The following is a 24,626-nucleotide window of genomic DNA, read 5'->3' as shown; positions in this document are numbered from 1 at the left end:
CACCCTGTATAGGGCTTTTCAAAAGTTTATTACAAACAGGTTTACACTGTAATATCACATTTTCCTGTGACCAATGTCCTACATTTTTATTCTTTTCCTCCAATTCTCTCTATCTTCCCAATCCCGTTATTGCAGTACTTTCTCTGACAACGCTTTATTTATGTCTTGTGGTCTACCTATGCCTTTCCTTCCCTCTGGAATCCAATCTAAAACTCATCTTGGTAGCCTTCCATCATCCATTCGCTTTACATCTCCATACCATTCTGTCTATATTTTACGAAATCTAAAATTGAATATTCTTTATTCATTTGTTGTCTGATCACTTCATTTCTTATTTTTTCAAGTTTAGAATGTCTGGCCGAACGTCGTAAAAAAATCCATTACTAATGCTAATAATTTTGACCGCAAATTTTGATTTAGCTTCCATGTTTCCGCTCCATATGTTGTCAAACTTTGGACTATAGACAGATAAATATTTATTTTTGTTTCCTTAAAAACAGTTTTGTTTCATAATATTCCATTTAACATCGCTGTTGCTGATCTTCCTTTATTTATTCTATATTTAATATTATCATTCTGTGTAGCATTTTTATTAATTATGACTCCTAAATATTAAAATGCATTGCACCCTTTGATGATGCCTATTCCATCTTGCAAAAGTAAGAGGTAAAATAAATTAACTATTCATATTTTCTACACAATCTTAAAAATTCAGCACTAGCTTATTACACAAGAAATAGGACTTTTTGCATCACTCCCATTGCCATAACTTCATCGTACGTGTACAAGTAACAGCCTCTTTTCAACGCTGTACACAGCAGCTCTGAGTTCATGTTCTAGAATATCTTCCACAGTGTTTACGATGGAGTCCTTCAACTCATCAATTTTCCTAGGTTTGCTCAGGAACATTCTTTCCTTGAGACATTCCCAGAACCAGTAATCTGGCGATCTTACAGGCCAAGTTACAGGAAAGTGCCTACCGATAACACTAACGTAAAAAATGTTATCTAAAAATTATTTTACAGAGTTAAAGATGTGAGGAAGTGCACAATTCTGCAGTGTTTCGGTTTCTTAAAACCGGTTCCTATAGCACAATTTTGAAGCATATTCGAATGACGTTCATCATTTACTGTAACAGTTTTTGTCATCCCATTTTCAACCTGCTGCTAAAAGACTGCGTCAACATTCGTAATAACATTGAATAAGTCCGATATGAGTTTGCACAGTTAATACAATTTTTCTCACTTTAAACAGAAATTTCACGGTTGGGGCAAGTCACCTGGTTGAGGTTTTTTCCGGGGTTTTCCCTCAACCAAATTTGAGCAAATGCTGGGTAACTACCGGTGCTGGACCCCGGACTCATTTCACCGGCATTATCACCTTCATCTCAATCAGACGCTAAGTAACCTAAGATGTTGAGAAAGCGTCGTAAAATAACCTACTAAAAATAAACACAAATTAATACAATACATTTTTATTTAAATTCATTTCTTTCATAACAATGAGAAATAAGCAAACTAGATGCCATGTTGAACGAAAAAAAATCCCATTTTTTATGTAATAAGCCAGTGTCAGAAATTTTTAGATTGTGCAGAAAATAATATGAGCAATTAAAGTCACCTCGCTAGTTCGACAGTGAAAAATCACTGATTGTAAAGTTGAATACACTAGTTACCAGACATGAATGTTTACTTAATTACAGACGTGTGTCAGAAATTAAATTGTCTATTAACGAAACAGTTTTTTCTTTATAGTCTACTACCAGAGCGGGCTACTCGCTCTGCTACTAATTGTGAATTTTCATATTGTGAAGTTATTATTGTCAGACCATCAGATCTGTGCCCCTTCAGCGCTGTCGTCGTTCTTGGAAACGTTAACGCCTCTACTCACTCCATTCCACCAGCTTTCCTCTCACCACGCCAAACAGCAGGCCACGAACCTTGCTGAATAGGGGTGTTGCCAAACTTCCGCCAAACAGTGTCATGTCTCTTGAATATTGCTTATTAATAATGTGAGGTTAATTATTACTTATTCATAATTTAATTTAAGTAGGTGTAATGACGCTGATTGACTTCTACGATTATTTGGAGATAATTATATGATTACAGTGGATATTTGTTGGTAAATGGAATTTACGTGAAGGGAATCTATTTCGTTTCTAAAAAGAAATGTTTTCGTCATAAATACTTTTTCTTCACCTTATTATCTTATTTTGTTAGGTTTGGAACGTGATCTTGAAGGCCTAATAAAATTATAAAATTGTAGGAATTAATGAATACATAGTCATGTACCCTCTTTCTTTCTCATCCGGGCTAAGGACTAGCTATGGCGAAGTTACTACATACTACGATCTTATTTACATACTATATAACATAAGATACTGATAATGTGCAGGAATTCTAATTTATTCTTATGAAAATAATTTACATATTTACAAAAGACCAAGACTTGTTTTATGCATGAAATTACAGAGGGCATATCCCGGACATATCTGAATCTGAGTCACTACTATTGCTGCTGCTGCTGCTGCTGTCTTCACCCAAGTTGATAACAACTCTAGCTACTTCCTCTTCTATTAATCCGTAACGTTTCTCTCCCACCTTGGAAATTTATTGCTTTCCTCGCAACCTTCAATAATTTCTTCAAAGTCGGAACATCTGTCTGCATGGTATAAAATTCTTGTATCCTTCTTCTTAAAATACATCGCTCCATATCATCTACAAGAATTAAAGATTCCCTTGATCTGTTCCTCCCTGGTGATTTTAGCTTTTCATCTCCTGCACAGACTCCCTCTCGCCTGATTTTCTTTATTAGGCGCTCTGACCTGCCTATATAAATTATATAAAAATGTTGTATTACATCAGTATTAGTTAAATAAGTAATTTTAATACGTAATAAACTGAAATAAAATAAGCCTCATCTGTGAACGCAGCTGCTCTTTCGCAGATATTGACCTGTTTGTTTCTCTTCATCGCAAAATGCTATTACTTGCTTAATAATATTTTTTATCCGTGACCATAACGAAAAACATGCCTTTACTAAATACTTTTGCGTTTGTAAAGTAGGCTTTTATTCAACATTACTTTATTTCACTAGTGAGATAAAGACTTTACCTCACAGTTTGAACTTTATCTCACAGTTCATTAGTATTTTCCTAGTACCCGGGTACACACGTATACTTTTCCATTCAACTATTACTCAAGAAGTTAATATATTAGTTACTAGATGTCACTACCTCTACTTCTTTATTACCATTTCTTAAATACACATACACTCAATCTCCTTCTCTATCTGCTACGTCGTAATTTGAACATTACATCCATATCTAATATGCATCTTTTTAAAATTTTATAATAATTTACCTTTTGGGATGCAAGGAGACTTGAACCTACGAAGTTGGGTTTATAGGATTTTAAAACAACACGCGTTAGCCAACTGAGCTAAACAGACACGATGATTAATTAAGTTTTAATATTCCTCTTAAGTTTACAGAGGTAAGATGTGAAATTATTTTAATCACATTAGTTCCGTGAACGCTTCTAAATAATCCCTGAAACGTCAAAAAGACGAAAATACACGTTTAAAATGAAAAAATATATATTAAAATTATATAATTAATTATAATTTGTTATTTATCCAACGCCTTAGATACCATTCTTTATTAATCATGGCCTCCTACATCATGACCTACCTAGTAACGTATTGAATTCTAAAATCCATGCCATGGTATGTGATTACACGAGGAATTATTTTCAACATATTTTCTTTTATAAAACATAATTTTTCGTTATGGTCATGGATAAAATTACGTATGGTACTTGTGAGCGTGATCTTTATTGCACGAGTGGAAATATTTAAGCACGAGGCTGACGCCTCGTGCTTAAATCTTTCCACTCGTGCAATAAAGATGCACTTACCTCAAAGTACCATAAATAACTATTTCACCACTCCGTGCTACAGTATTGATGTTGAGTTGACAACACTGGACTGCAAGTGCAAATAAACTGAAGAAGGCTCAAAATTGTGAGTAGTGGGGGAGAGAAAGGGGGAGAGAGAAAAGAGAGAGCTAGGAATGCAAGGATGGAAATGAATTACCCAGGCTGAGAAGGAATTAGAGTTCAGTTCGCATATCTTACGGGGGCACAGATCCGATGGTCCGACTATATATTTACATACACCAATAGTCGACCAGCCGAAATATGGGGGGAGGGAAAATTCGAGAGAGACGTTTACGTTCATATTTTGCCCTCTTGGCCTGTATAATAGTTCTAATGTTTTTTAATTTTATCCACATCATGTTATAAGACTCATGTGACCGATTTTATGTTTATACGGCATCTTCTCGGTATAACGCATGTGTCAAATTTGGTCAAATTAGTTTCACGCATGTGGGAACTTGTTTGTGCGTAGGTGATACTCGTAGGTAAAAACAACATCATTTGACTTCCTCTATCTTGGAAGTAATCGCATCTTCGCAGTAAAGTGAACAAAAAACCTCACACCAGAAGCTCGTATTTTAGCATAATTGGTTCACAAATTAACGAGACTGGCACAACACTGCTACGCCCTGACGCCTTAGAGTTCCCATGGGCGTAAATACATGCGTACCAGCCTAATACAATAACTTTCAGAAATCCACGACAGAGAAGACTTGAAATGTAATTATTTTGGAACAACAACGATCAAAATCCACATGAAAGTTTGAACCTGGGGCACAAATACACACATCAAAATTGTCTAAGGAACAACTACAAAATTTGAAATATCAAGAAATTTGACGGAAGTGAATATTAAAGTGCTAGTCATTTGTCATTCTACCAGGTTACCATAGCAACCAACGTTGTTATTTTGTATTGTTACATTGGAAAGAATTAAATTAGTGTGTTTTAACAGGGGACATATGTAACTGAAAACAGTGTAAAATCGTAAAGAATAGTTTTAATGATGGAAGATCGTCGTCATTCAAACCATGATGAAATGTTTAAGGCGATTGGCATTGACGAAATAAGATGGAAAATCTCATCTTGGCCTCCATATGAGCAATCTTCTCGAGTCTGGGTGCAAACCGAAGCGTGATTCATCTGTAAAGAGAACCTGTCCGTATTGATCCAATGTCCAATTTTGAACATTAAAGTGCTAGTCATTTGTCATTCTACCAAGTTACCATAGTTACCAACGTTGGTATTTTGTATTGTTACATTGGAAAGAATTAAATTAGTGTGTTTTAACAGGGGACATATATAACTAAAAACTGCCTAAAATCGTCATAAACAGTTAAGAATAGTTTTAATGATGGAAGAACATCATAATTTAAGGGTATGTGTACGTGAATGACCACAATTATTATCAGAAAATGCAGGCTCTAGATTTCTAAAATTTTATAAGGAAATGAACTCACAATTGGACAAAAATTACAAGGTATCACAACAAGACTTATTAGAACTTAAATATCTGATAAAAGTATAAAATAGGTTACTAATAATATTTTTAAGAATTCACTTTCTACTTTAAATTAAATTTTCCAAAATTTGAAAATTTTCACACATAACTCCACAACCATTAGAAATAGAATTCTGAAATTTTGTACACTGATTTAACATGAATTTATGCAAAAGGTAGACTACAATTATGCCCATTTTTTTGAAAATAGAAAAATTAGGCCACAAAACATTACGTAAATTTTAATGTACTTTATATAGAACAAATAAAAAGTTAATTGTATTAAAATAAACAACTCTACATGTCTGAGAGTAGTCTACTTTTCAGAAATAAGTGTTTATTACATCCAGGAAAAATATTAAAGATGCTAGAGACACCATAACAATGTTACGGTTACAAAATGATGTAACTGCAGAATTAATTTTTTTTTTTCATACTCTGATAAAACTGGTTTGAAAAATATTATTAGTAAGTTTTTTAAACTTTTATCAGATATTTAAGTTCTAATAAGTCTTGTTGTGCTACCTTGTAATTTTTGTCCAATTGTGAGTTTATTTTCTTATAAAAGTTTAGAAATTTAAAGCTGCATTTCCTGATAATATTTGTGGTCGTTCACGTACATACGTATACCCTTAAACCATCATTAAATGTTTAAGGCGATTGGCATAATTGAAAGTGGCGGAACACAAACTGATGCTGCAAGGGCTCTAAATACGCGAAGAGGTGTAATTTCAAGAATATGAAATCGTTATGAACAATTTGGTAGTCCAGAAGAAAGGCACCAAGGAAAACCAAGGGTTACCACTGAAGGACAAAACAGATTTCTGTACCTTAGAGCCCTGAGGGAAAGAACTTCAACTGCCACAATGTTAAGAAGTGCCTTGCAAAATGTAAGTAACGTCATTGTTTAAACTCAAACTATCAGAAATAGACTGCATGAAAGAGGCCTTCATGCTCGTCAACCTTTAAGGTGTCCAGCTATTCGTCATGGAAATCGAGCACGTCGTGTTTTGTGGTGCCCACAACATCAAAATTGGACAGTGGATCAATAGGGACAGGTTCTCTTTACAGATGAATCACGCTTCGGTTTGCACCCAGACTCGAGAAGATTGCTCATATGGAGGCCAAGATGACATTTTCCATCTTATTTCGTCAATGCCAATCGCCTTAAACATTTCATCATGGTTTGAATGACGACGTTCTTCTATCATTAAAACTATTTTTTACTGTTTATTACGATTTTACACGGTTTTTAGTTACATATGTCCCCTGTTAAAACACACTAATTTAATTCTTTCCAATGTAACAATACAAAATAACAACGTTGGTTGCTATGGTAACCAGGTAAAATGACAAATGACTAGTACTTTAATATTCACTTTCGTTAAGTTTTGTAACTTCGTCAATTTTCTTGATATTTCAAATTTTTTAGTTGTTACTTAGACAATTTTGATGTGTGTATATAGAGCTGTTCAATAACACAACACAGCCATTTAACAATATATTTATTGTCGATGTATTCGGCAAGGTCGGCCGTTGTGAATATGCGGATAGTGTATGCCTTTACAACCAGGCAGTCCGTGGTTCAATTCCAGGAGTGGCAAATGAAATAAATGTTTTTTCCTCCACGGGACTATTTGTCCGTTGTCTTGTGATTATCCTGAGATATCTCAGCGAGATCCTTGAGCCATAGCGATCCCATGACCAGGGATACGCATTTGTAGAAGTGTAGTGTATGATCAAAGGAATCTCAACCCCCCCCCAACTCCCGCATTGGTAGGTCTCATAAAATGGGACGTTAGGCAGAGTAAGTAAGAAAAAACCTTACAGAGCAGTTATTTATGATATTTCAACGTACTTATCTAGGTTGGCAACTCTGAATTCAGTAAAATCAATTTCCATCGTAGCGGCCGTTTGCTGTAACGACGAAAAAACACACTATCGTGCAAAAATTCCCACAAAAAAACTTGTTGCTAGGGAACCCATTCTTCGTAACAAATCTATACTGAAATAGACACATTACAGTACACTTATTGTTACTTAGTTACCATTACAGTACAGTTTTCAAAGGATTTGGAATAATATTGCTCTAAATTTTCAATGCACAATGTATTTGCAATTGTAAAAATATGATCATACAAGAAGTCCATACGCGTCTGGCCGCGAAACCAGGTGGCCCGGGTTCGAATCCCGGTCGGGGCAAGTTACCTGGTTGAGGTTTTTTCCGGGGTTTTCCCTCAACCCAATACGAGCAAATGCTGGCTAACTTTCGGTGCTGGACCCCGGGCTCACTTCACCGGCATTATCACCTTCATTTCATTCAGTCGCTAAATAACCTAGATGTTGATACGGCGTCGTAAAATAACCCAATAAAATAAAATAAAATAAATCGTACAAGAAATGTTGTACAATACACGTTTGTGAAGTGCATTACAAAATCACGGAAATTGAAAAACTCATTCTGTTCGTTTTTCAAAATTGTCCTTGATTTTGTAAAACATTGTATTGTAATATACTAATCAATTGTGACTAATTAATATTATTATAAGAAGGAAAATAATTACAATAATTACCAAGATAAGATAAAGCGTTGTATATTACACGTGGCTGAAAGTCCATTATGTATTCGTGGAAAATTGTAACACTCGCAATTACGCTGTCGTATCAAACTTCTCACTCACAAATAATGGTCAATTTAAGCCACTTATAAGATAAATAATTATTACTGTATTATCATAAATTGATATGTATCAGAGGAAGAACAATTTTTTGTATACATCTGAAGTCTGATTAGTGTTAATATGTAGCTAGTCTGCGATGTATGCAATGGAGAGGGAAAGGAACTGGCCATTACCTCGTAGCCTAGTTTCCTTATACGTGGTGCCTTGTTGGTATCACTTGAGAAGTTCAGACCTGTCTTCGGACAGTTAATTAAACATAATACATTTACTTTTTATGAAGTACACAGCAATAGCAGCAGTTAAGGTTGTTTGAGAATAAGGTACTTAGAAAAATATTTCGGGCTAAGAGGGATCAAGTTACACAACGCAGAACTGCATGCATAGTATTCTTTACTTACTTACTCTCTTAGTTACTTACTGGCTTTTAAGGAACCCTGAGGTTCATTGACGCCCTCACATAAGCCCGCCATAGGTCCCTATCCTGAACAAGATCAATCCAGTCTCTATCATCACATCCCGCCTCCCTCAAATCCATTATAATATTATCTTCCCATCTACGTCTCGGCCTCCCCAAAGGTCTTTTTCCCTCCGGCCTCCAAACTAACACTTTATATGCATTTCTGGATTCGCCCATACGTGCTACATGCCCTGCCCATCTCAAACACCTGGATTTAATGTTCCTATGCGTAGTATTCTTCACCTGACATAATTAGAAACATTAAATCCATACGTTTGAGATGGACAGCGCATGTAGCATTTACGGGTGAACCCAGAAATGCATAAAGAGTGTTAGTTGGGAAGCCGGAGGGAAAAAAGACATTGGGAGGCCGAGACGTAGATGGGAGGATAATATTAAAATGGATTTGAGGGAGATGGGATATGATTGGTATAGACTGGATTAATGTTGCTCAGGATAGGGACAGGCGGAGGGCTTATGTGAGGCCGACAAAGAATCTCCGGGTTCTCTAAAAGCCATTTGTAAGTAAGTACCACAGCAATAGAAAGGGCAGGCTTACGTAAATGTATTTCGAATGTATCACACATTAAGTACATTGTCGTTGCATGTAACGTCTGACACGGCAAAATCACTATTCATTCAGGAATAAGCTTTACTGACCTTGTGAAAGAGATCTGAGTGGCATTTTCTATTTATAATTTTTATAAGTTTATGACATTTTCATGAAGATGGCATTCTGGATTCTATTGAATAAGTTAGCCGATGAATTTATGGGTATTTTCTTCACAGTTAATTAGTTCTAATAATAATAATAATAATAATAATAATAATAATAATAATAATAATAATAATAATAATAATAATATCTAGTTTCCAATTCATTGCGGGCTAAAGCAGGGAGATGCACTATCACCTTTACTTTTTAACTTCGCTCTAGAATATACCATTAGGAAAGTTCAGGATAACACACAGGGTTTGGAATTGAACGGGTTACATCAGCTTCTTGTGTATGCGGATGACGTGAATATGTTAGGAGAAAATCGACAAACGATTAGGGAAAACGCGGAAATTCTACTTGAAGCAAGTAAATCGATAGGGTTGGAAGTAAATCCCGAAAAGACTAAGTATACGGTTATGTCTCGTGATCAGAATATTGTACGAAGTGGAACTATAAAAATTGCAGATTTATCTTTCGAAGAGGTGGAAAAATTCAAATATATTGGAGCAACAGTAACAAATATAAATGATACTCGGGAGGAAATTAAACGCAGAATAATAATGGGAAATGCGTGTTATTATTCGGTTGAGAAGCTTTTGTCATCTAGTCTGCTGTCAAAAAATGTGAAAGTTACAATTTATAAAACCGTTATATTACCGGTTGTTCTGTATGGTTGTGGAACTTGGAATCTCACTTTGAGAGAGGAACAGAGATTAAGGGTGTTTGAAAATAAAGTTCTTAGGAAAATATTTGGGGCTAAGAGGGATGAAGTTACAGGAGATTAGAGAAAGTTATACAACGCAAAGCTGCACGCATTGTATACTTCACCTGACATAATTAGGAACATTAAATCCAGACGTTTGAGATGGGCAGGGCATGTAGCACGTATGGGCGAATCCAGAAATGCATATAGAGTGTCAGTTGGGAGACCGGAGGGAAAAAGACCTTTGGGGAGGCCGAGACGTAGATGGGAAAATAATATTAAAATGGATTTGAGGGAAATGGGATATAATGGTAGAGACTGGATTAATCTTGCTCAGGATAGGGACCAATGGCGAGCTTATGTGAGGGCGGAAATGAACCTCCGGGTTCCTTAAAGGCAGTAAGTAATAATAATAATAATAATAATAATAATAATAATAATAATAATAATAATAATAATAATAATAATACCACCTTCTCTCACAATGAAGATTACAGAGCTTGGAGCGATAATCAAATTCTGCCGTAAGTTGGTATCCCGTCATTTATCACAATTTTCCGCGTCTATCGTCAGCCCGTAGATCACTCCAACATAGCTGGGGAAGTTCGTGAATAAGGAAAGAGAATTCAGATTACTTTTAAATTTGTATTAATTAAACGAGACATGAAAAATGACATTTCATCCCACGCTGGCAGCTAGCTGTCTGGCCCGGTTTTTCTTAGAATTAAGAATTGTTCTACTTCACTTAGGGCAGAGGCAGAGGCTCGGCAAGAAATTGCATTACTGACAACATTAAATCACCTTCCTCATCTTGACGTAATTTGATTTCATTCGTTTAGAGGATAGCGATTTCTTTTTTCTCGAGCAAATCAAATCACGTCGAGACTACTCTCGTTTATAGCGGTGGCTCTACATCGCCAATTACATCGACTCCGAGCTATTTCCTGGCTTCGGCGGGTATCGCGGAGTGATCTCGTGTCAATCAAGTCATATCTGATGTTCCATTTCCCCCGAACAACAACGGCTGAAAACTTCGGACAACTATTATGTAACTGATGACATTCCAACGACAGATACAACAAAAATGAGAATGATACAGAAATTTAAAACAAGTGTAAGTAAATAGTTTTAAAAACCCTTACTTTGCGTCTTTATGGATATTAAAAGTATCTTCTACTCATCGCCTTTCAATAAACTCATCTTTATGTATCAACAAACTATTACATTGCGCCTTTTCATGTTGGAGGCAAGTTATTTCATTATTATTATTATTATTATTATTATTATTATTATTATTATTATTATTATTATTATTATTATTATTAATGGTGTAATTGATTGTGATTCTTTTATACATAATACCTACCTTAGAATTCCCGTGAAAGGTTTTCGTGGTCAAAGAATTTTCTTCACTAAATTATTTAAATCCCTTTCTCCAATAGCCAGATGTATTAAAAGTGCCAATTTGCAAGATCTCATTTGATTTTACTTATGCGTGATATTCCTTACTTGTTATTTAATATCTTTTATTATTTGTTAGATATTGCCATTTATTTTGTTGCATTTGGTGAATGGTTAATGTTGACCATTATATTGATTGTATTTCATCTCACTGTCATTTTCTGTCATTCATTCTCATAATCATTTGTTCTGTTTTGTTTTTTATTTTGTGCTAAACTGTAATTGGCTTTGTGCTGTTGTTTTGCACATTAATATTCGAAATAAATAAATAAATAAATAAATAAATAAATAAATAAATAAATAAATAAATAAATCAATAAACAAATAAATAAAATAAATTATTATTATTATTATTATTATTATTATTATTATTATTATTATTATTATTATTATTATTAGATCCTGCTGGTGAAGTTTCATATTAGTATTGATTTTTATTCTCGTGATTTATACCTGCATTTTATAGTGCTGAAATTCTGAGTATATAATAATATTAATATTAATACTAATAATAATAATAATAATAATAATAATAATAATAATAATAATAATAATAATAATAATTAGGGCTACGATTTTGATGAACTATAAATCATGAAAAAAATGTCTTAAAAAACAATGCATTAATGACCTAAAAATCTATCAAAAATGCCCTTAAAAATGCCCTAAAATTGGTCTTACATAATTGGCTTAGTAGGAAAAGAGGTTTTGTACTACTCAATATTTACACTAGTAATTAAATTAAATTCTAGTACCAACATTTAAGTTTATTTAATTTTACATTTTTTTTCTTAGTAGTACACTTTAATTAATTATTTTGTGCGAGATCGTGCGTATTTGCTTGGTTTCCGCACAAAACAAATCCGCGGTAAGTCTAAAATTCCACATTCAGTATTCCCAACACATAACAATTTCCCTCTTCTTACCGCTTAAGTGACATATTCATTTTACTGCTTTAGGTTTTTAACATATTTTAGAGACGTTCAATATAGTAATAATTATAAATTGGAAACTTACCACTGCAATTTCACCTAAATTGCACTGCTAAGTATTGTTTTTAAATATTTGCAAAAATTAAGTAAACTCTACAACTCCACTAAAGTTATTGCATTTCGTGATGCAAGTAACATTAAGGAAGCCGTTTGTTTTAAGTTCGCATTTATAGACTGGGGGGGGGGGGGGGAAACAGACGTATATCACGGCCTGCTGGAGTATAGTAAACACAGAAAACATTTTAAAGCAACATTGTTGAAGACAGATATTTTTGTTTTGCAAATTTGCCGTCATTGAACAGAAACCAAGATGGAGGTTTCATTGCAACTAATTAGAAATTCCTCTTTCAGGTATGTAATAAACGATCTTCGCACAAAATAATGTACGATACACGAGCGGTATGTTTTCTTTCAATTCTCGGAAATTAAAAAAGCTCAACTACGTTTCGCTTTTTCAAACTTTTCCTGGAAGATGAAAACTTCAACATACCGCTCTTGTAACGCATATTACTATTACCTGATGTAGTTTCCATGTAGTCCGCCACAAGGCCACTCGTATCCAGAACTAGCAGGCATAGAGGAGTTTATATTGAATGGGTGGTTGGACTGATCCATTACATGGGGTATACTACATCAAAATGGCAATATTTGCGTACAAAAACGATTAAAATATTACACAAAATAATAGGTATTAATGGACAAAATATGTAGAGAAAGTATCAAAGAAAATAAACATTATCTTACATTAATAATGGGGATTTATGGTCAAAATTAAATTAAAATCCCTCAAAAATGACCGAATAAAACAAAAAATGCTCTTATGAGTAGAAACAGGCAAAAAAATGCAAAAAATGCCCTAAAAATATGTCTTAAAACGCTCAGTTTATCACATAACATATAAATACTAAAGCAGCTATGTTTATGGCTTACTAGGAAAAAGATGCAATTTCACCAAAACCCTAGACCTAATAATAATAATAATAATAATAATAATAATAATAATAATAATAATAATAATAATAATAATAATAATAATAAGTTAATAATAAGTTAGAACTTATAAAACAATTATACAATAATATTGGTTGTTCTGTATGATTGTGAAACTTGGACTCTCACTTTGAGAGAAGAACAGAGGTTAAGGGTGTTTGAGAATAAGATGCTTAGGAAAATATTTGGGGCTAAAAGGGATGAAGTTATAGGTGAATGTAGAAAGTTACACAACGCAGAACTGCACACATTGTATTCCTCACCTGATGTCATTCATTCATTCATTCGTTCATTCAGTGTTCTGCCCAAAGGCAGGTCTTTCACTGCAAACTCAGTATTCTCTAATCTATTTTCTGTCTTTCTCTTTGTCTCCTCATATGAATCATATATCTTAATTCGTCTATCATCTGATATCTTCTTCTGCCCCGAACTCTTCTCCCGTTCACCATTCCTTTCAGTGCATCCTTCAGTAAGCAGTTTCTTCTCTGCCAGTGACCCAATCAATTCCTTTTCCTATTCCTGATCAGTTTCAGCATCATTCTTTCTTCACCCACTCTTTCCAACACAGTTTCATTTCTTATTCTGTCTGTCCACTTCACACGTTCCACTCTTTTCCATATCCACATTTCAAATGCTTCTATTTACTTCTTTTCACTTCGTCGTAATGTCTATGTTTATTATCCATACAAAGCCACACTCCTCACAAAGCACTTCATTGGTTTCTTCTCTAGTTCATTTACCACAGATTTGATATAATTAGGAACGTTAAATCGAGAAGTTTGAGATGGGCAGAGCATGTACAGTACCACGCATGGGAGAATCCAGAAATGTTTATTATAGAGTGTAGATGGGAGGCCGAAGGGAAAAGACCTTTGGGGAGACCGAGACGTAGATGGGAGGATAATATTAAAATGGATCTGAGGGAGGTGGGATATGATGCTAGTGCCTGGAATAATCTTGTTCAGCATATGGACCGATGTCGGGCTTATGTGAGGGCGGCAATGAACCTCCAGATTCTTTAAAACCCATTTGTAAGTAAGTAATAATATGACTACTATAAATAAGTATTATTATTTTGTATTATTATTATTATTATTATTATTATTATTATTATTATTATTATTAAATTTATATTACCGGTTGTTCTTTATGACTGTGAAACTTGGACTCTCACTTTGAGAGAGAAATATAGGTTAAGCGTGCTTGAGAATAAGGTGCTTAGGAAAATATTTGGGGTTAAGAGGAATGAAGTTACAGGAGAATGGAGAAAGTTACACAACACAGAACTGCACGCATTGTATTCTTCACCTGATATAATTAGGAACATTAAATCTTGACGTTTGAGATGGGCAGGGCATGTAGCACGTATGGGCGAATCCAGAAATGTATATAGAGTGTTAGTTGGGAGGACGGAGGAAAAAAAGACCTTTGGGGAGGCCGAGACGTAGATGGGAAGATAATATTAAAATTGATTTGAGGGAGATGGGATATGATGATAGCGACTGGATTAATCTTGGTCAGGATAGGAACTAATGACGGGCTTATGTGTGGGCGGCAATGAACCTCCGGTTTCCTTAAAAGCCAGTAAGTAAATAAGTATTATTATTATTAGACCTGTTTCATATGTCTAAAGAATGTGTACATATGTCTGATTTAAATGAGTAGTCACATAATTCCTAGGACAAATACAACGCGGTATATAAAACTGAATACTAAAACAAATTGTATGTTTAAATTCGTAAATTATAATAATATATATTTGAAAGACTGAGATATTGTAAACAAAAGAAGACTGCAGGTCGAGTTACATGACTGGGGGCAATAACATCAAATGGAAAGAAAGTCCGGAAAGAAAATTTTTGATCAAATTTTGCAACAGTACGACTGCCCACTGTCACTATATGGGTCCGAAAATTGAGTTATAGAAGAAACACGAGTACACTTGAAGCAAACTATACCTACTGTAAGTTACCTCAACAAGGGATGAAAAGTACAAAACATGGCAAAGATTTAGTAAAAGACGTCAGAGAGCAACGCTTTGCAGCATTAGTTAAAACATACCCGTAATCTACAACAAAATAAAGTGGATAGAAAATATTTAACAATACCAGATTGATTTACGTAAAGTCAATACAGAAACTAGGCTTTATAATATATCACAAAACATGGACAAACAAGTTTGAAATATAACACTATTAAGGCCCAATTGTACAGGGACATCATTTTATTTTTACTTGCATTTTTATTGTACCTGCATTTCTGAATGTACTTCACTCCCACCCCTTCACTAATGTCCTTGCTTCCGTCAGACACACAAACTTACGGCTGCTGTTGCATTCGAAGTCTTCAAGCAGTGAAGTAAACACTGCAGTGTATAATGTGTTTCAGAAATATGGTTGCGATTTCTATAGAAGAAAGAACCCATATTAATAATATCGTACTAAAAATTATACTCAAGAAACGATAAATTCAATTTCCTAGAATATGCTTTAAAATGTTTTTAATAATACGCGTAAAGAATTGAAGCCTGCATTGTAATGAACGGCAACCATTTTCAGCAACTTGTTTAAAAATTCAGATTAGCTTATTTTGAATTGAGGTGGTTAGAAGGAAAGGAATGCTAGTGACATTTGTAATAACATGAGTTAAGTGCATCCAGTGTAAGCTAAAGTATCTAAAATTTTAGTGGCAAAGGGATATTTTAATCGCATCACATATTAAATTTTAAATAAAAATTTCACCGATTTTACGAAAGCTTAAATATTTAAACCCCATTTTCTCAAAAGTAACTTAAGTGCACTTACAGCCCTTTACTTATGACCCCCTCAATTTAAATGCACTCTCTATATTGTATGTCAACATCAGTAATTAATATGCTAAATAAAGTAGACATTACATAACAAACATAGCCGTCTCAAAAGTTGAGTTTTTGAAAAAAAAAAAATGTTACTACTCTGCTGTATTTTGATGACTTCCGTAAAAGTGGTGATCAAACTGAAAATCGTAATATCATATTTCCCTACAACATAAATGGATACACTACTTTTCTGTCCTCCTATACCTAGTAAAATGATTTGTTTACATATTGCACTAGTAACATCAAACTCCTGTAATGGAAGGGGGCAACAGTGTTTCCGAGTATAGCCAGGTTAATGTTAAAAATGCTGGTAAAAATAAAGTGATGTCCCTGTATAAAACTCCCTGACTAAAGATCAACTTTGATAGAAGATCGGAAAGTGTACCGAGGTCAGACACGTCTTCTATTGTATAAAACTTTTCTGCGATCAAATTATCTTGGTTCAAATACAATCTAAGTTCACGTGAAAAGGATTTGGCAACATCGCATAAACAGGTGAAGTATGTGATGAGCGGGTCATGTTGTACAGGTTCGTTCATCTAGCGACTTCAACTGTTTTTCAACAACAATTTCTTTTAACTTCTATATTGCTTTCATAGGGATTTAGCGACCTTTTTAACACCCCATAGTGACAAAATTTAATCTTTCTTTGTTGATAATGAGAAATCTAGCGAATTTACAACTACTTTTTGGCGACTTTCCGTTCACTCTGTTGGAGACACTGGTTTGTTTTATGCAATGTAAATAATGGCGGACAATAAGAAGAAGGCTGACTGTTCAAATTGTTATCATGTTATGGTGTTTGATACTGCTAAACATAATAAAGCTTTATAACACGACAATTTTCGTTTAGTAATACAGTTAATTGAAAATTTATGAATGTACCTATCATATCCATTAATAATTAATGGTTGTTATAAACATAATATAATTATAGGTTATGTCATTTGATACTGCTGCACACGACAGACCCTTATAAAATATAAGATTGTTTGTGTATTATGGCAAGAAATTGAAAAAAATATATATAAATGTACCTACCATATCTATTAACAATAATAATAATAATAATAATAATAATAATAATAATAATAATAATAATAATAAGTTAATAATAATAATAATAATAATAATAATAATAATAATAATAATAATAATAACGGATATTTTATTTGCACAATCTGTCACTCGTATATTTCACACAGAAAAGAGAAATCTAGCGAATTTACAACTACTTTTTGGCGACTTTCCGTTCACTCTGTTGGAGACACTGGTTTGTTTTATGCAATGTAAATAATGGCGGACAATAAGAAGAAGGCTGACTGTTCAAATTGTTATCATGTTATGGTGTTTGATACTGCTAAACATAATAAAGCTTTATAACACGACAATTTTCGTTTAGTAATACAGTTAATTGAAAATTTATGAATGTACCTATCATATCCATTAATAATTAATGGTTGTTATAAACATAATATAATTATAGGTTATGTCATTTGATACTGCTGCACACGACAGACCCTTATAAAATATAAGATTGTTTGTGTATTATGGCAAGAAATTGAAAAAAATATATATAAATGTACCTACCATATCTATTAACAATAATAATAATAATAATAATAATAATAATAATAATAATAATAAGTTAATAATAATAATAATAATAATAATAATAATAATAACGGATATTTTATTTGCACAATCTGTCACTCGTATATTTCACACAGAAAAGAAATAACTAAACTTGGATGATCTAACTTAATCAGAGAAATTTCTTCAGTCAAAGTTGACTTTAGTTTAAGACAAATTAATCTCAGATTAGACTTTATACAACACAAAATTCCAAGTTCTGCTAGAACGAGGATCAATTTAATCTCTGATCTAAGATTAAATGGTTTATACAATCGGCCCTAAAGAAATCAATGAAGAAAAAAATATTGGCTACCCAGTAAATTATTACTTTTACAATAATTTCAGAATGCATAAGGATTCGAGTGGCTATTTGACTCTCTTAGTAAAAGACACACTCGGGGTTGAAATTATCAAAATCCATCCAAGGTGTACTCAAAGTCCCATAAAAGTAAAAATCTAACCTTATCAGACTTAAAATACAGCTGGAACGTCATGCTAACTACATTAGTCCTTCTGGCTTAAAGCAGTAAGTCTTCTACCGTCCTGTATTTTCCAATTAATTGGCGGTCATTTCGCCTGAGATCCACAACACGAAACTCTTCTATTTCCGAGTTCTTTACGAAAGCAATTACAATGCCGGCAGTTAAAATGAGAACAAAAGAACGAAAGGAAACTTCCCGAGTTGTTACGAGAGACAGAGAACAGATGTTCAATCACTGCATTTCCTAGATGAAAACGCCGAAATGCATTATAAAATCCAGGTCATTTACGTCTTTATAAAACAAGGATTTGATAGCAAGGCATGCTGTGTAATTTAACGGGTGGATTACTTTAAAGGGATCTACTTCAACTTACTTTACATCCAAGTTGTCTAACGCTATCGTCAAGAAGGTACTAATTCGAGTTCAAAAGGTGAAGAGGAATGCTCATTATTCGTGCGAGTTCCTGAAAGAGTATCAGTTAATCGAATGAAGTCTTCTTGTTTTGACGCACAACTACTCCCGGTGTATCTGAGCGATAGATTGCAAGCGTTTGGTCGTATTGCGCATGCGTTACATTTCATTTATACACTGTAGACAGTGTAGATTTAACATATCAGTTGTATCAGATGAGATATACAGGGCGTTTCAAAAATACGGGGCATAATTTCAGGTATGTATTTCCCACATGTAGACAATCAAAATAGTTCATTACAACATGTGTCCGGAAATGCTTTATTTCCGAGTTATGGCCTTCACAGCATTGAAATTCACCGGAACGTTTTTCTTTCCGCAGGTCGTTGCCGTCAAAGGAGACATTAAGAGAGCACTCTGACAGTTCATTCCGAAGTGAAGGTTACATTCAGTGTTGTGTAGGCGTTAAACTGTGCGACATGTATTCAAATCAAAAGCTGGCAGAGATACACTTCATGTACGGTAAGGCGGACGGCAATGCTGCGCTGGCTCGTCGTTTGTACCAGGAGAGGTACCCACAGCGACAATGTCCAGATCGGAAGACATTTGTACGTCTCCATTACCGTCTGTGCGAGTATGGAATATTTAACTCTCCTGGTTTGGGAAGGGGACGACCAAGATCTACAACTCCAGAAGTACAGGAGGAGATTCTGGAGACTGTGTACATGACTCCTTCTATCAGCACACGAAGGGTCAATGTTCCTCATACGACTGTCTGGAGACTGTTGAAAGAGTATCAGTTGTATCCTTATCCTTTGCTATGTGTACAGGCCCTGTCACCAGCAGATTACCCTGCACGAGTTAGGTTCTGTCAGTGGTTCTTGCAGCAGTGTGGTGTAAATCCGAACTTTCCTGCCTTCGTATTATTTACAGATGAAGCACAGTTCACACGAGATGGCATAACAAATTTCCACAATCAGCATGTACTGTATGGGCGTATGAAAACCCACGTGCAACTGTTCCATCTCATCACCAGGTGCGGTTCTCCCTCCACATGTGGGCCGGTATCATTGGTGATCGATTAGTTGGACCCCATGTATTTGTAAACAGACTTACGGGGGAGGCGTACACAAACTTCCTGGAAAACACCATACCTCATGTTTTAGAAGACACTGCACTGATCAATCGTCAACACATTCACTTCTTGCATGATGGCACTCCTGCACACTTCAGTCGTACGGCTCGCCGGTATTTGGATCGAAGGTTTCCTGATCGATGAATAGGCCTCCACGCTCACCTGATCTGAACCCTCTCGATTTCTACTTGTGGGGTCATTTAAAATCATTGATTTATTCGTCTCCGGTGCCTGATTTGGAATCCCTTCGGAATCGAATTGTGGCATGTTCTGAGGACATACGCAATACTCCTAGAGTTTGGGATCGTGTTCGCAGGTCAATGAAACATCGATGTGAGGTCTGTATTCAAGCAGGAGGTGGACATTTTGAACATCTTCTGTAATGACAACGACCTGCGGAAAGAAAAACGTTCCGGTGAATTTCAATGTTGTGAAGGCCATAACTCGGACATGAAGCATTTCCGGACACATGTTGTAATGAACTATTTTGATTGTCTACATGTGGAAAATACATACCTGAAATTATGCCCCGTATTTTTTAAACACCCAGTATAATAAGTAGGGGGCGGATGTTTATGACCTAAAAATCTACTTAAAATTATCATTAAAATGCCCTTAAACTAATGGAAAAATGACATAAAATTAAAATAAAATGACATTTAAATATTATTCACCGTACTCGCACCACAACTTCTTAAAAATTAGTCACCTTGTTTCAATGACTGCCCTGCAAATCTTGGAGAGAGGAGACATCGTCCTGGAATTTAGCTAAGATAAAGGAAAAGAACATGCAACAAAATGAAGGTTTTAAGGGAAAACTACAGATTTTAATGAGAGTTTACAATGTGTTTCAATCAGGGGTGGTCCATGTCAGTGCCTTCATTCTATGTCTCCTCCTCCTTCCGCACTTCACTTTTGTTACCAGATCTTCTAGATGAGGGAATGTGAATGTCACAACAAATTGTGGGCGCAGCGTGCATTCTGGCAATCTTTGTGTTAAAAATATTGTCTACTACAGTAGACATCACTTCCGAACCATATTGAGGACACAACGTCCTGTCCAGGACACGGTGAAATTTTCCCCCCTCCCAAACATAAATTCTAAAGACACCCTCGTACCTACAAAATAACAGTAGCGGTCAAAGCCCTCACTCAAACTAAGCTGCTGTCAAGCATTTTATATTACTTCCGTTGTGTGAAGTGAAGCCCTCAGCGGAATGAGGGATTGAATTTAGAGTCTGTTCCAAACTATAAAACTCAAACTTCACTGTTATTCACTTATTCAGTAGGTAATTACTACTGACCTATTTGCTTAGAAAATGATTTAACAGACCTATCGGCAAAGAAGAAAGTGAAATGCATTCCAAATAATCTAAAAGTTCTTCAAAGTATTAAAAATAACCAAAAAAAATTCCAAAAAAGTATAAACATGACCTATTAGTTAAAAAACGTCAAAAAATGCAAAAAAAAATGAAATATAAGAAATTATTTCTTTGCGTTGATATTAACATAGAAAGGATTTCTATATTAATAGGCATCGTCCTAATCTGAAAAATAAGATGACTTTTAATCAATATCCGTTAACTAGTATGGGTAATAAATGTCTGTATACGAGTAGTAAGCTTGCCCGTTAACTATAACGTTCACTAACGTCGCCAATCTTCACGGTATACCGCGAGATGTGTAAGCCTGTCTCCTCATTAGTTATGGGAGGGGAAGGGACACTTAAAAAATGCAACCAAGCGGTATTCGAATCAATGCCCGAAACAAACCTTGAATTACGAGTCACACTACCCACCCTACCCCATTATCTCCTGGCCTAGTTGCTCATAAGTGGTGCCTTCTTGATATCACTTGTGAGGTTTAGACCTGTCTTCGGACAGTTGACTAAGCAACAACTCATTACGGCGAGATTACGTCGATGCCCAGATAAAATGACAATCATAATAAATTATTTTGCAATTCATTTTTATAGTTTTCAAAGAAGTCTGCATTGTATATTAAAAGTATTTATTTCAGTCACTGACTTCACAGCATATGTTTAAGGTGTTAAACCTTTGCATTACATGTTTAAAAGACGTATGAACGTTTTCGTTGGACTACGCCAACATCATCAGATACGACTGTGAAAACAGTCCTCACACAACCATCACACAACCAACATCTAAACAAGGCACGTCTACACCAGGGGCGGCCCGTCCTTATGTGCTACAGTGCTACAGCACAATGATAATTTTGGCTCAAATAATGTATTTGTAATACCACCATAGTATTTGATCTGTCATTTGACAATTTCCCGTGGTTATGTTCATGACGCGTTATAAAGTGTTTAGTCTTCGTGCCTTCTTTGGTGCCTCAGGGGGTTCGTTGTGCTACTCAAAGCTCCACATGAAAAATGTAGACAGTTATGCGCATGTGCGAAGCTGAAATCACTGCTCTGATTGGCTATTTTTACGCGGGAAAGTGCTGTAGTCAGCTTCAGCACAACACAGCTTGGAGATTGCAAAAGTAAAGCGTAACGAAAGAATGCTTGTTTGTGGAAGAATTCGGAACTATGTACAATGTAATTTGGTAATTCAAGTGTTCGACTGCTGCTGCCATCTACCTGTTGAAGTTGCTGTCAACAGCTATACTATACTGAACAAAAGAGTGTTCCAGATACAAGTTGGATTTCTACACGGAAGACCTGACTTCCGAAATATAGATGGCTGTTCAATTGTCACAATACATAGTATCCAACAATTTACAGGATCCATTCTGTGAAGTATCGAAGTTGTTAAATATTTTGGTTACAACACCAATGACCACTGCTGAGCCAGAAATATGTTTTTCTTCCTTGAAACGCATAAAAATGTTTTTAAGGAACACTATGTCCCAGGATCGCCTCACTGCTCTTGCAATACTGTCAGTAGAAAAGAGTATGATGGCCAAGATAGGGGTTTAACACCAAATGACAAGTTCTGCAGTACGAAAGAACGTCGTATGGACTTCATATTTCATCACTAGACGAGACTCCAAATTAAGATAAATACGTAAGTGTAGGCCTCTACAGTAGGCCGATATAGAGTTTGTAGCACACTCATTATTTTGACCACCAGCCGCTACTGATCTACACTAATTAATTCTGACACCTGACTTGCGCCTTATCACTCAGTTTATTACGATTACAGTATTGGATATCGACCATATATTGCCATATTGGATGAACAGCATCATCGTCAAATTAAATATACATTACTAATCAACATTAAACAACCCAACTTATAACATATTGGCATTTATAAGACAACCATATTAATCTGAAAAACATTCAAGACAAATTACGAGACACACACCATGATACACACGTTCTGAATGGTTGATATGTGCATTATTGTGAAACAGAAATATGAATATAATAAATGTAATTAAATACTGTAATTTGCAACTCTTCACACTCATAATACATAATTACCTTAGTTTTATATTTTATTATTTTTTATTCCTTTTATATCATGTTACTTCATTATTCCATGTGTGAAGACTTGAAAAACATATATATTTTGCAACTTACACGTATATTTTAATTAACTGACAATAAGGGCAGTCATACAAGAATGTCAATGCGTATCATAACCATGTTGGTTTTTAGTATGTTTTATTTAGCATGCCACTAAATATGTTTTGTATTTGTAGAGATTATGTAGAAATTATTGATATTGCTGAAATGTACGTCGTATCTGATGATGTTGGCGTAGTCCAACGAAAACGTTCATACGTCTTTTAAACATGTAATGCAAAGGTTTAACACCTTAAACATACGCTGTGAAGTCAATGACTGAAATAAATACTTTTAATATATAATAAATTATGTTTAAAATAAGCAACACTGCAGCCAGTGATTATGATAATCTGCCTGGAGACTGTCAAGAAAAGATGAAGTGAGAAAAAAAATTAATGAACTCCAAAAAAATCACCATAATTCCAAGGATATATTTAAATTTAGCTGAATACAGTCTAAAACTGCACTCCGAATTCCGACACATCTACTTTACAAGTGGTGCAATGCACAACAATACGGAGAGTAAAAAGAAAAAGAAACATAAACTCTCTCTTGCATAAGACCAGGACGACACTCAAAGCGGGAATTGATCCCCAAACCTCTAGAAACAAGAGAACACGAGCGCTACAGAAGCAGCTCGTATTTCGAGCCAGCCGGCGCGGTGCGGTGGGCTGCTGGATCTGGATCTAGTGCGGGATACACCTGGATTACAGCTCCGAGAACGTGATACCAGTTCAGGTCAAAGGTTCAAAGGTTAAGTACGGCAGGGTGTGGGTTATTAAATGAAAAAATACTTACAATTTCCGGAATTATGAATCGCCTTGATTGCTTTCTTCATCTTGGTTAAGCCGTCACGGTCGAAATCCAGCGTCTGAAACAAAAAAGGAACACTTATTAACATCGTTACAGTCTGTGATGTAAGACTCAGCCATCCAAGACAACAAGGCATACGTGGCAGTGGAAGTTATATCTGATTTCCGAGTAATCGTCCCTGCACGCAATCAGGAACATCTGAAACATTTCGCATAGCCTGTCATTATGAAGCCTGACATCTGTTAACAATGTAACTGCTTTACTCCTTCATATAGAGTACTTATTATGTAGGCACTAGAAAGCGAAGGCGA

General features: G+C 35.0%; 1 protein-coding gene across 4 annotated transcripts in view; it reads right to left on the bottom strand.

The window, feature by feature from the left end:
- The window catches only part of Asap (ArfGAP domain of ASAP), a 293,797-nt gene extending 269,413 nt beyond the window's left edge, over positions 1–24,384 (bottom strand). For all 4 annotated transcript variants that reach the window (XM_069819152.1, XM_069819153.1, XM_069819154.1 and 1 more), the window contains exon 1: positions 24,301–24,384. In XM_069819152.1, coding sequence (XP_069675253.1) covers positions 24,301–24,340 — 40 coding nt within the window. In that variant the 5' untranslated portion in view covers positions 24,341–24,384. The remainder of the gene's footprint in view (positions 1–24,300) is intronic.
- Positions 24,385–24,626: the final 242 nt, after the last annotated feature.

The sequence above is a fragment of the Periplaneta americana genome, chromosome 2, assembly GCF_040183065.1.
Source record: "Periplaneta americana isolate PAMFEO1 chromosome 2, P.americana_PAMFEO1_priV1, whole genome shotgun sequence".
Lineage (NCBI taxonomy): Eukaryota > Metazoa > Arthropoda > Insecta > Blattodea > Blattidae > Periplaneta > Periplaneta americana.
This window is presented reverse-complemented; position numbering and strand designations above follow the sequence as displayed.